Raw genomic sequence first — 18,228 nt, 5'->3', positions numbered from 1 at the left:
ATTAATTCACTGACTTTCATGGTTTAAAAAAAATTAAAATCGAAAATGTCAGGTTTCACACTGGGATTAGCTTTATCCAGTTTTAGAGGCCCAGCTGATGTTAACAAAAATAAAAACTGAACAAGTTGCAGGGGAGAAAAATGTTGCTTGGAGGTATGGTCCCTAAAGCTACACACTATTCCAAAGGTGCTTTGACCGGTGTACCTACCCCTAGGATTTGAACCACATCCTTTAGGGAAGGAAATCCTTACCTGGTCTGTCCTATGACTCCAGACTCACAGGCAATGTGCCGACTCCCGGCTGTCCTCAGAAATATACCAGTGAGCCACTCAGTCATGTCAAACTTCTAGCAAGTCTCAAAAGGAACAAAAGAAAATGGACCAGCTTTGGTGGTGGCCTGGGATTCCTTCATTGGCACTGGTCTGGGTCTCCTTGTGGTCCCTTCAGTGACAGTCTATGGCTCCACGTAGCCTTTCTTTGGCATCCTTGTGTGGGTGGGGTGGGGGGGCAGGCCTGGGATTCCAATGGTGGTGGACGGGGGCATGATCCTCAAGCCCTCAGCCGTGAAATGGACTAATTTCCTTCTTTATTTTACATTTCTTTATTTATTTCTTTAGTATACTACTGTGGAAGGACTGTTATTCTGAATTTCTTTATTTCTTTCTAATTTATTACTGTGATTTAGTATTTTTGAAGGTTTGCAATGGCGGACTTTTTATTTCTTTATTTTTCCATGTTTTTCCGAAGAATTTGTACTCAAGAATCTGTATGTAAGTACCCTTGCACGCCAGATGACACCCCACTGGCAACTTGTAACCATTTCACTGTACTCATGTGAGTGTGTGACAATAAAGCTAATTCAATTCATTCAGCGCACTGGAACAACCCCCCCCCCCCCCCCCACCGCCGCCTCTCTCTTTCATGAACGCAATTTGAAGGAAACATTGAGGGTGGCAAAGGTGTACAATGTACTCTGGAATTTCAATGTCCCCTCTCAAGAATATCTTAGCAGCAGCATTGCTGATCGAACTGGTACGGTCCTAAAAGATACAGCCGCTAGCCTGGGTGTGAGGCAGTTGGTGGTGAAGGAACCAGTAGTCAGTGAAAACATAGGTGACCTCACCCAGAGCAATCTACCTGCTGGAGTTGAATCAGTTCATGACAGTGTTGATTCCAGCGACCACCGCGCAGTCCTTGAGATCAAGTCCCTCTTCACATTAAAGACAGTACTGCAACATGTTGCAGGACTATCTCAGTATTAAATGAACAAATCTAGCAACCCAAGCCTGGGCATGCATGAGGCACTGACGGCCATTAACAGCACTCAAACCGTACTCCAACCATATACTTCATGGCCCAACTTTACTACCAAACCAGGGGATCAACCCTGATTCAGTGCAGAGTGCAGCAGGGCATGCCAGAAGCAGCACCAGGCGTACCTGAGAATGAAGTGTCAGCCTGGCATGGCTACAAAACAAGACTACTTGGATGCCAAACAGCATAAGCAGACAGAGCTAAGCAAACCCAATACCAATGAATCAGATCTAAACTCGACAGCCATGAATGGTGGTGGGCAATTAAACAGTTCACTGGGGGAGGCTCCACAAATATCCCTGTTCTCAATAATGGGGGAGACCAGCACATCAGCGCAAAAAGATAAGGCTGAAGCATTTGCAACAATTTTTAGCCAGAAATGGCAAATGGATAGCTCATCTCAACTTCCTCCAGTGGTCCCCTGTCTCACACATGCCAGTCTTCAGCCAATTTGATTCATGCCACGTAATAGCAAGAAATGGCTGGAGGTTCATAGGGCAGAGATTCATAGAAACCTATACCACAGAAAAGTGCCCTTCTGCCCATTGGGTCTGTGCTGATCAAAAATGACCACCTAACTATTTAATCCCTTCTAATTCTAATGGGCCCTGACGCCAGTCTGGCAATAGGAACCCGTGCTCCAGAACTTGCCATACCACTGGCCAAGCTGTTTCAGTACAGCCACAACACTGGCATTTACCTGACAATATGGAAAATTGCCTATGTACCCAGACACAAAAATAAGGAGAAATCCAACCCAGCCAATTACAACGCCATCAGTCTACCCTCAGTCAAAGTGAGGCCATCAAACAGCATTTGGTGATGACTGCTCAATGTTCAGCCACATTCACTACTCTTCAAATACTAAAGCAGTCCACGTGCAAATACAGCTAGGCTTGGCTTACATCCAGACTTGTCAACACAAGTGTTAAGTAAGATTTTCACCATTCAGGTGCCAGGCAATGATCCTCTCCAACAAGAGATAATGTAACCATTGCCACGTGACATACAATAACAGTATCAATGCTGCATCCCCCACTATTAAGATCCTCAGGTTAACAATAACCAGAAAGTGAACTGGCTTAGCCATTTAAATACAATGGCTATAAGGGTGGCACGGTGGCTCAGCGGTTAGCACTGCTGCCTCACAGCACCAGGGACCAAGGTTCAATACCACCCTCGATTGACTGTCTGTGTGGAATTTGCACATTCTCCCTGGGTTTGTATGGATTTTCTCTGGGTGCTCCAGTTTTCTCCCACAATCTAAAGATGTGAAGGTTAGGTGGGTTGGCCATGCTAAGTTGTCCATCGTGTCCAGCAAAGTGCAGGCTAGGTAGATTAGCCCTAGAGAATGCAGGATTACAGGGATTGGGTAGAGGTTGGATCTGGGTGAGACACCCTTCAGAGGATCAGTGTGGACTTGATGGGCTGAATGGCCTACTTCCACACTGTAGGAATTCTATGCGTCTAAGAGTAGGTTGCAGGCTAGGAATCCTGCAGCAACTGACTTACCTCCCCAAAGTCTGTTCAACATCTAAAAAGGCACAAGTCAGGAGTGTGATGGACTACTCCCCACTTGCCTGGATGAGCACAGCCCCATCAACACTCAAGAAGTTTGAACCCTCCAGGACAAAGCAGCCTGCATTACATCCACAAACATCCACTCCCTCCACCACTGACACTCATGGTGTCTATCACATATAAATGCCATTAATCCAAGCCTGAGATTCTGATATAAAACGCAGAAATTCAGGGGAAATAGATCCATAAATCAGAAACATAACAAAATCCACATGCAGAATGAGAGGGGATACCCAAACCCTGGGCTTGGACTTTGAGTTTGGTTTCAGGCTTGTGTTATTGGGATAGGGGCAAATGCCATCAATTAATCAAACTGGCAAAGAGACAGCGAGAGAGAGAGAGCGAGAGCGAGAGAGCATTAGTAAATAGCTCATTAGTAAAATAATATTCCCTCAAGTGGCAACAGAATGTGCAACTCTCAGCCTCTCTAAAAATACGAGCACCAAATGCTGTGACCCGAACCCTAGGCTGAACTTCAGAGTCAGCTACAGAAAGCGCTAGCAGTGTCAAAGTTAAATATGGATGCTCAGCTTTGGTCATAGACAACATTGAAACTGTGTCTTGTTGCTGTTCCATAGAATGAAGAAGGGGGAATAATCTAATCCACATATTTGATTTTGAGAAAAGGAAGCAGGTGAGTTAACATTCAGAAAGAATGTAGAACATGCCTTCTGGGTTGCAATTTTCAAGTTCTTCCACTGAAGGAATTTGCATGAGGTGTAGAACATTTCCTCTTAGATGGATATTTCAATGCTGGGATCATCATCATGCTGATTGATTAGATATAATAAAGTGTGGAGCTGGAGGAACACAGCAGGCCAAGCAGCATCAAAAGAAAAAGGTAAATAAAAAATTTTCTGAAGAAGGGACTCGACCCGAAACATCAGCTTTCCTGATCCTCTGATGCTGCCTGACCTGCTGTGTTCCTCCAGCTCCACACTGTGTTATCTCTGACTCCAGCATCGGCCGTTCTTGCTATCTCAGTGATTAGGTAAGCAACACTGGATCAAGCTGCAGAGAACAAACGGGTTCTTGCTCATGTTACTGGGACTCCAACATGAAACTAATGAGAAAATGTTGAAGGTTTGGTTTTCTTTAAAGAGGGTTGCGGAAGGTGGTCAGATGGCCTCAATCTCCAGCCTGAATCAGATGCCCCCACTTGGTACAGAGTGGCATGGACTCTGAAACCTGGCTGCACTGTAAGCCACACTGTGAGTGTGAAGACCATCACAGATGTTCATTCAGTTTTCGCATCTGCAGCCTCTGAAACATTTAAAACAAAACCGACTCCATCTAACTTAGCAATGGTGTGAGGAAAGGAGCACACCAGACTTGGATTACACTAGTGAGCCATTTTATGGAAAGTTATCAGGTTGTGAAACGAGAAGAAGAGACACATTCACGAGTGCTTGTAAATTCATTAACAAAGTTTTCTTTTTGATTTACACGTGGGAGGTGGGTGTTGCTGGCTGGACCAACATTTATTGCCAGCAGAAGATGGCTGTAAGCTACATCCTTGAACCCAAGAAACCATTTACTATGCTTGTCTTTACTGGATGGTGCATTGAGTATAGGAATTGGGAGGTCGTGTTGCAATTGTATAGGACATTGGTTAGGCTGCTCTTGGAATACTGTGTGCAATTCTGGTCTCCCTGCTATAGGAAGGATGTTGTGAAACTTGAAAGGGTTCGGAAAAGATTTACAAGGATCTTGCCCGGGTTGGAGGGTTTATGATACAGGGAGAGGCTAAATAGGCTGAGGCTATTTTCTCTGGATTGTTGAAGACTGAGGGGTGACCTTATAGGGGTTTATAAAATCATGAGGGGCGTGGATAGGGTAAATAGCCAAGGTCTTTTCTCTGGGGTGGGCCAGTCCAAAACTCGAGGGTATAGGTTTAAGGTGAGAGGGGAAAACAGATTTAAAAGGGACCTATGGGACGACATTTCATGCAGGGGGTGGTGCGTGTATGGAATGAGCAGCCACAGGTAGAGGTGGAGGCTGGTACAATTACAGCATGTAAAAGGAAACTGGATGGATACATGAATGGGAAGGGTTTAGAGGGATGTGGGCCAAATACTGGCAAACGGGACTAGATTAATTTAGGATATCTGGTGGAGGTGGGCGAGTTGGACTGAAGGGTCAGTTTCCATCTCCCTGACTCTGCCATGCCTGTGCTAGAGGTACATCTTCAATGCTGGTGGGGAGCAAGTCCAGGATTTTTACCCAGCCTCAGGTGAATTATTGAGGGCTGGGCTTGGAACAGGTCAATTTTAAGCAAATATCCACACAGGCAACTGCAACATCAGGTTATGACAGAATTCCAGGGATCTGGAGACATAATACAACCCTGAGGATGAACCTCAAGTCCAGAGAATGCTCTCCCGTGGCTTGTGATTGTGCTACAGGTTGCAATTCACCCCAGCAATTATTTTCTAACATGCTGTATGGTCCTTTGGGTAATACGTTAGGTCTTTTATTGAATTAGATTCTACAAACCATCATCCCTTTAACACAACCAGCCGGCTGGAATCAGTCAATATAGACCCTGGGAATTTCAACTTCCCATCATCTCCCAGTAGATATATGAATGGTTAATAGTTAACAGTAGTGGGGCATTGCTCCTTCACAAGGCCTACTGTAGTTCAAATCAGTTTTGATTCTTTTATTTTTCCTCCTATTTCCAATGCTCCTTGAAATCACTTCTGTAATCAAGGGAGGGACTCCTCCCTGTTGCTAAGTATATGTTACAGTTGCTACAATGTTAGAAGCAGCTTCATCATTGTTCTGCTTGGAACCATTTCTGGCAGCAGGCCATTCGGGCCAGCTAGGACAGCATTCACAGGGGGTGGGATGGGGAATCAAAACACAACTCCCACCCCACCCCCCGCTAGTTAGAGAGAAGGGGCATCTTCAAACAACCAAGTGAACATCTGCGTTGGCTTCACCATCAATAGGATAGCAGTTTTCCTGCCAGAAAAGGCTCACAAATCCTCATCACAGGTCTTTATGTCAGTTGCTGCCTTAGGTCATGCTCTTAGCCCAAGAGGCCACCGCTTAAGGGCATCAATCCTCCACAAAAGGAGTCACATGGCATTCTTTGACTACTGATTCACTGCCCTCTGCCAACTGACTGGATTCAGATGCCCATTAGTAAGTGTGGAAGAGTTGTCAAATGTGATATGACCTCCACTCATTCTCAGTTGGAAATGGAGTTGTTAAAGAGAAATGGAGAGGTTACAGAGAAGCGTTTTTGTGTGGGACTTCCTTCAGATGGTAAAAGTCAGGAATTAACTGCTTGGTATTTCCCTGGCACAGACCTGGATCCTAGCAATCTATCATGGCATGGAATCACATCAAAAATTGTGCAATTGGTTAGGTCGTTACAACTGTCTCAGAAGAACATCAGGCAATGCTTTCAGGGTATCAAAACTCTACTCCTGTTTTGAACACAGGGTGGATACAACAGAACTTGCTGAGCATCTTTCTGCCTTTTAGAATTCCTGTTTTTGGTTGACTCTGACTTCAACTGCTACATTTATAATGAGCCATATTGATCAGAGGTTCGCAGTCTTTGATGTCCATTCTGCAGTCAGCTGGACTGAGCCAGGAATCCTAGCAGGACTGCTCCAATAGCCAAGTCAGCCTTTGTGTGGACAATAAATGATGCTGTGGTCAAACTTGCCCTGGCTAAATACAGTTTTGTTCTGAAGCAAGGTACTGGAAGATGCTCTGCAAATGTGGAATCACATACTGTCCCGAGTTGACATCCGCAAATAACTGCAAACATTTTTCTCGCGCGCAAAACAATTCGAGGTAACCGTGACATTTCATTGGTGATTTCATACCTTACGCAGTATTTTACCACAAGGAGGCCATCCAAAGCCTTGTGCCAAACCATTTAAGAACCAGAGCACAGCAAAAGCAGGGACTGTTGAACTCCATGAGAAGAACACATTTATCAGCCCGACCAGGAACAGTCCAGAGCAGAAAAGCAAGCGAGCACTGATCTGATCGGATAGAACACCACTGATGAATTTACTGATAGCGTAGGCTAGCGACTGGCTACTGGTTATCAGACCTGCAAGCAATAAACAAACCCAGATTAGATCACTATCTTCACTGCACACTGATTAATACATAATTCCCTTTACTCACTGTTTAATTGTTCAACCTCAGTGCTGTTCTCCATGTTCTATTTAAAAACTTTGACCGGGTGCCATCATCCCTTTAACACAACCAGCCGGCTGGAATCAGTCAATATAGACCCTGGGAATTTCAACTTCCCATCATTTCCCAGAGATATGTGAATGGTTAATAGTTAATGGTAGTGGGGCATTGCTCCTTCACAAGGCCTAATGTAGTTCAAATCAGTTCTGATTCTTTTATTTTTCTTCCTATTTCCAACACTCCTTGAAAATACTTCTATAATCAAGGGAGGGACTCCTCCCTATTGCTATAATTTAAAACCTTTTCACTATGCTGTAACTACCTCTGTAAGTAATGGTTACACTTCCCTGTAATCCTCTTTGTGCAAGAACACTATTTCTTTTAATCTGTAAGATTTGTACCTCGGTATTTATACTTAAGATGGCACTATTAAAAGTCAGCCTTTGTAAAAACTTTTTCATTGCACTCCTATACAATACAAATGATAATAAAGGATATTCTAATCTATTTTATTCAACAAGCTGCACCTTCCAGTTCCTTGTTCAGTTTCAGTAGGGTGCGGAGTTTAGATATGACTTGTAAAAACTGCAATTTTAAAGTTATCTTTCTTTGTATTTGTCAGCCCTTTGATTATCACTGAGCCAAACAATATGCAGTCAATATTCTCATGCACTCTGTAAGCAGAGGGGCAACATTAGATCTCTCTCTGACTTCTTCTCCTCACTCCCCACTTGGGATTCTTCACACTGTGACAATTCACATTGTCATAGAATGCTACAACATTGAAAAAGGCCCTGCAGCCCATTAACTTTGTGCTGGTCAAAAACAACCACCTAATAGTCTAATTCCACTTTCTAGCAGTTGGGCGCACACTTCCTCAGAAACGAACTTTCAAAAGCCTTGATTGCTCTTTTTGGCCAAGGAACAAGTATGACGTGATAGTTGCTGCATGAACCCTGGGTAAAATCAACACTGGATCTACTGATTCTCATACCAGACTTAACATCCGGCTTGAAAATATGATCTTATCCAATTAGCAATCACTCCACGCTCATGCTTGACTTTCACTTCAATACTGTATTAATTACATCAATTTGTGGATAGATCTCCCTCTCATTTTTCCATGTACTCTTTCTTGAAGTACCTTCTCCAAATTATGACGGCTACTTTAAAAACAAAGGGTTTCCCATTCAAGGTGGAGACATGGAATTTTAATTCTCTCTCAGAAGCATCATTGATGCTTCCTCCCCAGAGAACTATGGACACGGCGTCATTGAATATTTTTAAGGCCAAGTTGGATGGATTCTTAACTAACAAGGAAATCACTAAAGTGGAAGCTACAATCAGATCAGCCATGACCTTGTCAAATGGCAGAGCAGGCTCAAGGGGCTGGATGGCTTACTCTTCCAAATTTGCAAGTTCATACAGGAATTCATTCATATATCTTTACTCACGGCCATCCTCATGACCACAACGGTTTCTTCCTCCCCAAGCTGGACAAATAAAAACAGACAGTCTAACTTTTCTCTTCTTCCCCAGACTAACGGCTTCAGGGGCAGAGCAGGAGTCTCCAAGCACTCTTAAACTCATTCCTTAGGGAATAGAAATCCAATCCACCTCTTGGTATGAAAGCAAATTATCGTGGGAGGGAGAGGGAAATTTGAAATAGAAACAGAAAATTGTGAAAATGCTCAGCAGCTTTGGCAGTGTCTGAGGAGAGACAGAAACGGAGTTAATGATTCAGGTTGTTGAACTTTTATCCAAACCAGCCCATGGACGCTACCAACAGCTTTCTAATAGGAACATGTCTCCAGCAAATTTCTAACAGGAACATGTCTCCTACAGTTCATTTCTAATTCACCAGGAAAAAAAGTGATATACTTACCCAAATCATCTTTCTCCAAGGTCACTTCTTCCATAACCGAGGGCATCACAAATGAGAAGGTTTTTCTATTGAAGTAATACAGCGTGTATCCCACAAACATGGCTGTGAAGATGCTGAGCCTGTAGTAGCCATAAGAAGCCATTTTTGAACAGCCTTTGGCAATCGTTGAGCAAGTCTAAAGAACACGGCACAACTGGTGGCAGTAGGTTTTATGCAGCACTGTCCTCTTCCCCAGTGATCAAATCAAGCACACACAAGGCAAATAACAGCCCATTTAATGTCCCACGATGCATTCAGCTTTTAGGTAAAGTATATTTACATTAAGTAAATGAGGTAGGACAATTGTAACTTTGAGAATTAACGAGGTCAAAGAAGAAAAAACAAACTTCACTGTTCAAATCCACATTATGTTTCTCTTGTCTAGTTTGTGAGGTGATTGGACTATTTTTTTCAAAACAACCTCTGTTTGTTGCTGGCAAAACATTAACTCCAGGAGTCCAAAAGATTGAAGGAGTCATTACCCTGAAAGAGGAACATGAAATAAACAAAATAAATGAAAGCACCAAGAGACTTTTCAGGTTGTGAAAAATAATAAGAATTGTTAATAATTACACAGCATCAATAAAGATAGCTACTGTAGGTCAAAGATGGAAGTGCACAGAGACATTTGTTCGAAGGAGAAAACTATGATGGCTCAGCCACAAGATTTTACCTAATTTTTAACACTCTTTAACCTCACTGACACTTTATTTAGTTTCCTAATTAATTTTTACAGAGAATCAGCAGAGCAACACACTGGAATAGAATCATAATCAGAACCGAATCAATGTGATCTGCTTTTCTAATTACAAAATAATTACTTAAATGTTCAGCACCAGTTGCATAATGAGTGCACCTTAGATGGAGCAGTTACAAACTAAGTCCCTGCTCTGAGGTGGTGACAATTTCCGATCACACTGTAAGGCACATTTCTTTCAATTCCTGTATGAGATTAATTGTTTACAGTCAGCACCTAATCAAAATTATTAAAGACGCAGTATTTTCCTTGACATTTATACATTAAAAATGCACAATGTTCTCCTTTGGTAGCTCTCTCCTTCAAACTGTAACTCATTGTACAGCTTCAGGCTAATGGCACCTCTGCGACTTTGCTGAAGTGAGAAACAGTGGGGAGGAAAATTTGAAACTTAGTTAACTGCAGGATGCAGCGCTGCCAGTCCAATCCGAACCTCAAACAGAAGCACACCATCCAGACTGGGCTTTTTGATAGTCATCAGGAGTGAAGCCCTCACTCATTTTCTCCTCAGCTGGGGTTTCAACTGCAGTTTGAATCAGAACCGAGCCTGATTCTGTTCACTTTTTGCCCACGTTTTCTATTTGCTGTCATTACAGAGATCAGGAGCAGGAGCATTTGCTCCACGTACTGCTGTACATTCCATAATCAGTGCACTTGATGGGCCAATAGGCTTCCTCCCTTTAACAATCACAGCAACATTCACACTTCAACAGTGCTATGTGCTTTTGGAACAGTTTGACTGAAAGAAAGGCGCCATATAAATGCAAGTCCCATTTTGTGTTTTGGCTTTTATTAGTCTCTAAAAACTTTTCAAGATAGTTCCAAATTACTTAAACTCTCCTTTCTTTGAGAGCTGCAAAGTTTATAAACCAATGTTTCCAGCGCTTTTGAGTTTTAGCTTTGACCTTGTGTTGCAGACAAACAGCATGCCATGTCTACATGTTGTGGTTGGGAGCATGGCCCCCAGCTGTCACATGGGTTCTGCTGCAATGTTATTTCAGGGTAACCTCGACCAGTGAGCTTGGTACAGAATTATTTATGTAGAAACTGCCTCAAGAACGTGACTTACTAACCTTAGCAGCTGTTTTGATTTAATTTTTCCCCTTTCCCCTGAAGAAAGGGGTCTCACCCTTCAGTGATCATGTTCATCCTTACTATAAGAAACACTCCAGAGCCTCTTCCTATCTATACAGTGATGGCTTCCTCTGTACTTAAAGAAACTTCTAATCCTTTGATCCTGGCCTGTCCTGATTCTAAGGCAGAACAATATCTTTTATTCTAATAGACGTAAAAGGTAAAGTCGCTATAGTCTCAAAGGACCACTGGGCTGCTCTGTCACTAGAGAGAGGGAGCTAGGTGATGGTTTAACCTGAGGGCACTAAGATTACACAGGATACAGGGAGAGAACCAACGCAGTTCTACTCAAACTTCCTTTCTTCCCACATCTAAAAATACCAATATAACCATCTATCTCCCTTCCCCGTATATACTTGTCCAGCTGCCTCTTAATTATGCCTACGCTGTTGATTTCAAGCACATGATGTGCTCCACTATTTTAGCAGCAATGGAACTGGGAGCTGGGATCAAGAGAATGTGCTAGACTGAAAGAAACTATTATTTTTCAAGCCATAAACTCCTACTGGAGAGAACATCATCAAACCCGGATCCCTGCAAAAAGGAGTCCTGAGGAAGGCAGCTTTGTCGCTACAAGCTGCTTCAGGGACCCTCTTTCCACTCCCCTTCTGTAGAGGCGATGGCCAAGTGGTACTGTCGCTGGGCTGTTAATCCAGAGACCCAGATAACATTCCGGGGACCTGGGTTCAAATGTCGCCATGGCAGATGGTGGAATTTGAATTCAATAGATATTTTCATAGAATCCCTACAGTGTAGAAACAGGCCATTCGGCCCAACAAGTTCACACCGCTCCTCAGAAGAGCATCCCACACAGACCCATTCCCCTACATTTCCCATGTCTAACCCACCTAGCCTAAACATCTCTGGAATTAAGAACTGTGAATCCATTGTCGATTGTTGGGAAAAACCCATCTGATTCACTAATGTCTTTTCGGGTTGGGAACTGCCACCCTTAACCGATCTGGCCTACATGTGACTCCAGACACAAAGCAATATGGTGGACTCTTAACTGCCCTCTGGGCAGTTAGGGATGGGCAGTAAATGCTGGCCTGGCGAATGACGCCCTCATTCTGTGAAAGAATAAAGGAAATAAAAAAGGCAGTATGTTCAATGTGTCAATCAGGAAGCACGTTCTTGGTGCTGGATTGCAAATTCCACACCTACAGATAGCGTTGCATCAACTGTGATGGTCCAGCAATGCTCTCAATTTAGGGATGACCATTTAACCAAATATATCAGAATTTTGGAAGTGCCTTCAGGATGGGAAATTCCCAAACAGGACTGAAAGCACAAGATGTACCAAAAAGAATTATGTAAAACACAACCATGCTATTTAAGAATAAAAGCAATAAATTTATAAATTCCCCACTGCCCCCTCCCCCAACTGATGCTCCTCTCAGTGAAAATCCATTGCCTCTCGTCCAAATTAGACATGTTTAGACATATAAACATTGGAACAGGAGTATGTCATTCAAGCCATTAAACGTGCTCTGCCATTCAACAAGGTCATGGCTGATCTGATTGTAACCTCAAAACCTACTTTCCCACCTACTGTTGACAATCTTTCACCTGCTTCCTCAACAAGATCGTCCAGAGAGAAGTTAAATTAAAACCGACTCGACAAATCATAAGATGTTTGGGTACAGTCATCATTTCCTACATTACAACAATGAACGTGCTTCAGAAATATGTCACTGACTGTGATGTATTTTGGAAAATCAAGGCGTGGTGACATGCACCAATTGCAGGACTTGCTATTTTATACACTGACATCTTGCTTTGCTACGTGGGGTTATTGTGAAACATCTACTCGAGTGTCATCAAACCAGAGTTAGTTCCATATAGTAAAAGGTTGTATGATTAGGGAGTTAGAGTGAAAGTTGTACACCACCTTGCACTGATAGCTTACCAAGAAATACTGTAAAACTGGGATCAGAGATAATCGGAACTGCAGATGCTGGAGAATCCAAGATAACAAAGTGTGAGGCTGGATGAACACAGCAGGCCAAGCAGCATCTCAGGAGCACAAAAGCTGATGTTTCGGGCCTAGACCCTTCATGTGATTAAGGGTCTAGGCTCAAAACATCAGCTTTTGTGCTCCTGAGATGCTGCTTGGCCTGCTGTGTTCATCCAGCTCCACACTTTGTTATCTGTAAAATTGGGCACTTCATTTCTTTTTTTTACCTTAAATTCAATGTTTTGGTTTATCTTTCTGTGTTTTACGATGGCAAGAGAGTGATGACACTATACAACACTTTTCAGTGTATTTTGTAACAAGATACACGCGTCAATAAATAAATCAAATCCATCAATGCAATATAAACCAGTTCCCAGTTCTAGCAGAGATTTCTCTGTGGAATTCCACAGACTGTTAATTGAACAACATACAGAGTTGCTGCACAAGAATTAATTTGAAAAGGATGGAAAGTCTACCTCTGCCATCAGGGTGACAGATATGGGTTAATTATCTAGGTCATACTAATGATTTAAAAGGCTTGGTGACAAAGTGTAAGATTTAATCCATCTCCTCTTCAACAGCCCAAAGTTACATTAACCATGACCATAAACTTTCAAAATGCTTTTGAAAGAGCAAGGTTGCATTTAGAGTCATAAAGTCGTACCACACAGAAACAGACACTTTGGTCCAACCAGTCCGTTATATAATCCCAAGCTAAACTAATGCCACTTGCCTGCTCCCGGCCCATATCGCTCCAAAACTTTCCTATTCACGCATTTGTCCAAAAGTCTTTTCAACCTTGTAATTATACTCACATTTCCTCAGGAAATTCATTCCACACACGAACCACCTTCTGAGGAAAAAATTTGCCCCTCATGTCGTTTTTAGATCTTTCTCCAATAATACAGTACTCGGTTAAGTCACTAACCACAAACACGAAAATTGAGATGAAAAATGGAAGAGAAGATCAGACACCAACAACATCATGGCGCCACACTGTCCAAGCATCAGAATCAATACATCTTCCTGCTCAGCATGATCACCAAATGTGTAAAACTAACTTCAACTTTTACACTTTGTGGCCTTTTAAATAAGTATTTTCTTCAGCTGAAACACAACTATTCAAACTGTAAACTGTACAGCATTGTATCTCGAGCTTCACAACCTCGTGCAACGAATGACTCTGAAAACAATTATTGTTATTAAATAAACACAGTGAGGCTGAACAAACAGTAAAAAGCTGAGTGAACATTTAAAGCAGTTCATTGGTATTACTGGTATAGAGGGAGAAGTGGTTGGCATGGAAACTAGAAACCTTCCAGCTCTTTGAATACGCCAGTCCACCTCACGATCAGGGCAAGAATTGGGCTGGGGATGGGGAGGGGGGGGGGGGGGTGATAGCTGGAAATAAACGTACATGGGGGAAAAGGGTCATCTGAATGATGCACTTCCAGCAATGCAGCACCACAGGAGGTTCAGCTTAACTTAAACCTGATGTCAAAATAAGAAGTCTCCGCCTGAGAGACAAGGGAGCTGTCAAAGGAATGTCAAAAGATTGCAAAATGGCATCAGATGAAGTGCAGCGTTCATTGACCCTATTTACACGAGCTTCCCCATCTACCAACAATGTTTATTCTGCAAGAGTTCTCTGGGCCACAATACCTTGATGTCAGTGAGCCTTTTCAAAATAAAAGCTCTGCAATAACCAATTTTAAATAGTTTGCATTTATACGCCAACACTCACTTAAATGGTAGTGTAAAGTGTGGAGCTGGATGAACACAGCAGGCCAAGCAGCATCTCAGGCATCTGCAGTTCCCATTATCTCTGACTCACTTAAATGGTTTGCTTTTCATCTCAATCACTTTGTGATAGAAACATCCACAATCTCATCGCTCCTTGTGTGAAACAAAACTTGTGAATTCCTTATTGCATCTGTTGGTGACGATCTTACACTTCTGACCGTGGTCATGCATTAACATATAACGTCCCTTTGCTACTAAGATCACTTATGATGATCCTGGCTTTAAGTGTGTCCTTGCAAGTTTTTGCCTGTGAAGTTAAGATTAATTCATTTGACATTTCACAGTGCATTTTATACAACGGAAGTCAATCGCTGAGCAAAGCACTAATAACCTGTTGCTTGCACGCTCAAACACTCAGGAGCTATCTCACCAGGTCAGAATAATGTCCACAAAGTGTGTCTTTTTGTTAAAAAAAGATCAAAGGCCAAAGGAACGTTTACATCAGTTTTGTCACTGCATTGCGGGGAAAACTGCATCAAGTACATTACGATACCTCCTATGTTGCAAACTGGGGCCTCGTGTTCATTTCTCCGCCATTTTCCTGGGGTGTTTTAAGAGGATTCTCACCCACTCATTCTTACCTGCAAGAACTTGTGAAGAAGGGACAAGCCTCTCCGCTTCTATCTGAGACCCAGGACAGCGGAGACTCATCACGCTTCCGTCCAGGTCAGCTGTCCCGCCCACTCCAACCAATTGGCCGCCCGCTCCAGGACGCTCCGTTTCATTGGTCAATGTAGCCGTCAATCGTTTCACAGGTTCCCGGAGGAGTCGGCCACTGATTGGTCAGAAAGTGTATCAATCCTATGGAGGTTGCAGCGGATTGGCCTGAACTCCTGCTCATTTCGTGTCAATCAAACCCAGGGACTGTGCAGCAAAGGAGAGAGCTCAAGTTGGGTTCTTGTAATAAAAGATTCATCTGAAACTTGGCAGGATTCATATTAAACTGTGCATTATGCAGAATGCAACCGTTTCTACCCGCGGATAAGCTCAGAGTGCGGATAATATACATCAAACTATCCAGCTGCCCTGTTTGTTATGGGCGGAAATGATCATTCGCCTGCAGGTCATTCCAGTTTGATTTTGCCAGGCAGGGTCGGAACTGACGTTCACAGACATCAGTACGCATTTCTGGGATGTTATAAAAAGGGAGAGGGAGAGACTTCCGCATTGGGATACAATGGAGTGGTTGGGTTACCCTTGAGGGAGGTAGAGGTACATGGTTGCGTGTACGTTCCCAGGCATAGTCCAGCTGGTTCTGACCCTTACCTTGCTGCAGGTGCCTCCGCTTCCTGCCAGCTTCCAGCCAGCGCTGCTGACACTGGGCAAGCGAGCTGAAGTTGCCATTCATCGACTTCATGCAGAATTCAAGGGGACAGGTAAGTGGCGCGCAGAGCTTACCTGCTTGGGACTCTACCCTCACATTGGTTTTGTTCTGGTGATTTTTTTTTGTTGGAAAATAAAATTCACATTTGGTACATCAACTGGCAAGTTTCCAAGTAGCATGATTTCCTCCTTGCAGCCTGATAATCCGGATGGTAAGTGAGGGTTTGTCTTGTTTCATGTCAATGCAGGCACGGTTACTGACATTTAGGAAGCTGCAAATGTAAAGTCTTGTGACTTTGTAGTGAGTCCTATAATTGCGGGTGGGGGCCAGTGCAAGAGATAACACCATGGATCCCTTCTTTGGAAAAGGAAAAAGATTCAGTGGTTGTGATCACTGTCATTCGTGACTCCTGTACTTTCTTTTGTCCATTTTCCCACGAAGTAGATAACAGTAAGTGACACCCCACCCCCGCCTGGTTCTGCGTTGAGCAATATGATGTTTTGAGGGTGCACTTGCTAATCAACTGTACAGTTTTCTCAGGTAGTTTGACATTGTAGTTGTGAAGATGTTGTTTCCTCTTGTGGGTGAGTCGAGGACCAGCTGGCATAATCTCAGAGTAAGAGTCATGCAGTTTGAGCAGAGATAAGGGAGAATTTCTCCTCTGAGGAAGGTAATTCTGGATTTTTTTTACCGCAGAGGGTGGTGGAGGTTAAATCCTTGTATATCCAGGACTTGAGAGAATTGTAACCAGTAAAAGAATCAGAATGGGGAATAAGCCAGGAAAGTAAGGTTGAGGATTATCAGTTTAGCCAATATTTTGATGAGCAGTGGAGCAGGCTCAATGGGCTGAATGGCTTTGTAGATCTGCATGCAGCTGCTCTGATTGTGTGTCTTATTTTTTTACAAAGTTAATTTAGTGCTGCTTTTTTTCTCTCGTGGGACCAAGAAAGCACTTGGTCTCCAGCACCAGTTGTTTTTGTATTTCATCACGGCTGTTTTGTTAGAAAGTGAGATGAAGCTGTCTGAACTTGAACAAATCTGTTCTGTGAAAATGCTTTCTGGTTTCTCTTTGACCTATGTTTCTTTCTAAAGTCATACACACAATGTTTTTATTAAACTAAAATAATTAATGTGCTTTATCTTGCACCCATGTAGCCCTGTTCTAATAAAAAAAACAATAAAGAACACAAATAAGCAAAAACGTATCTGTAGTCCTTCAGTTCTGGTCTCTTCAGCATTCCAGATTTTAATTGCTTCATCAATAGCAGCCGTTGCCTTCAGTGCCTTGTCCCAAAGCTCTGGAATCACCTTCATTAAACTCTCTACCCCTTTACATCTGTCTTCATACTTTAACCTTTTCCTTGAAACTCACCTCATTGATCAAACTTTTGGCTATCTGCATTAATATTATCTTTGGGTACTTGGTGTCATTTCATTGGGATTTCAGGATGCTCCAGTAAAGATCTAGTGATCTTTATGCTATGAAAGATGTTATATAAACTTGTTGCAAAAACACATTTGAAACTGTTTCGCAGATCTTGTGATTAAAATGTTTGAATTTTGCGTTTGCTATTTTTCCCTCCCTCCCTCCCTCCCTCCCTCTCTCCCTCTTTTTTAGTTTCATCTCTATATGTAGCATCTAACTTGTTTACGCCGCAAAGTTAACAAATATATTATCTCTTTAGAATTCCTCTCCAACCTGTACACCTGTTTTGCAGTGTGTATTTTTGAAAGTTAAGGCTGAAAAAATGCAGTGTGGTTTGTAGTTTCATGATGAATATTTGTTTCTTTCTCAATGAACTTGTTGTTTGTTTCACACTATCTTATGAATTTTTATGAACTTTACAAGCCAGTAATCTCTTGACTGTCATCTCCCATCCTTACAATTTCAGCCTCTGGATTGTATCCTGTATCTCTTTTGCTCACAATGTCACCATTACTTGTGTTCTAGGTCTGCCTGTATTTTTTAGATGTATGTTTGTCAGCCACCCCGTCTTTCTGTACTGGAGCACTTACTAGACCAAAATGAGCAGCAGAATAAGACAATGTTACAGCTTTAAGTTTGCATGTTCCATCATTTCTCTTCTCTTTTCTTCCTTTCTCTTATCGAATCAAGTTCCATTCCGGAGGCTTACCTGCTAAATCCAGGCTGACATTTGTGAAGAAGTGTCCCGACCTGAAATGTCAGCTTTCCTGCTCCTCTGAAGCTGCCTGGCCTGCTGTGTTTCTCCAGCTCCACACTGTGTTATCTCTGACTCCAGCATCAG

The 18,228-nt window shown here is 42.7% G+C and overlaps 2 protein-coding genes across 5 annotated transcripts in view; one reads left to right on the top strand and one right to left on the bottom strand.

Moving 5' to 3' along the window:
- LOC125466844 (glucose-6-phosphate exchanger SLC37A4-like) overlaps positions 1–15,332 on the bottom strand; it is a 33,603-nt gene extending 18,271 nt beyond the window's left edge. Inside the window, exons 1-3 of one of the 4 annotated variants that reach the window (XM_048561939.2) lie at positions 15,219–15,332; positions 8,948–9,469; positions 6,741–6,973 (exon numbers count right to left, since the gene is read on the bottom strand). In XM_048561939.2, the coding sequence (XP_048417896.1) occupies positions 6,741–6,973; positions 8,948–9,089 (375 nt within the window). In that variant the 5' untranslated portion in view covers positions 9,090–9,469; positions 15,219–15,332. Of the gene's footprint in view, positions 1–6,740; positions 6,974–8,947; positions 9,470–13,649; positions 13,973–15,130 lie in introns of those variants that run through there. The other 3 variants (XM_048561941.2, XM_048561938.2, XM_048561940.2) reach the window with 3 other exon arrangements.
- Positions 15,333–15,782: 450 nt separating this feature from the next.
- Positions 15,783–18,228, top strand: part of pcsk7 (proprotein convertase subtilisin/kexin type 7) — a 214,694-nt gene continuing 212,248 nt past the window's right edge. Inside the window, exon 1 of the mRNA XM_048562113.2 lies at positions 15,783–16,013. The gene's annotated coding sequence lies outside the window, so the exon portion shown is untranslated. The remainder of the gene's footprint in view (positions 16,014–18,228) is intronic.

This window comes from Stegostoma tigrinum, chromosome 32 (genome assembly GCF_030684315.1).
Source record: "Stegostoma tigrinum isolate sSteTig4 chromosome 32, sSteTig4.hap1, whole genome shotgun sequence".
NCBI lineage: Eukaryota > Metazoa > Chordata > Chondrichthyes > Orectolobiformes > Stegostomatidae > Stegostoma > Stegostoma tigrinum.
Note: the sequence above shows the minus strand (reverse complement) of the source record. Positions and strands in the feature narration are given on the sequence as shown.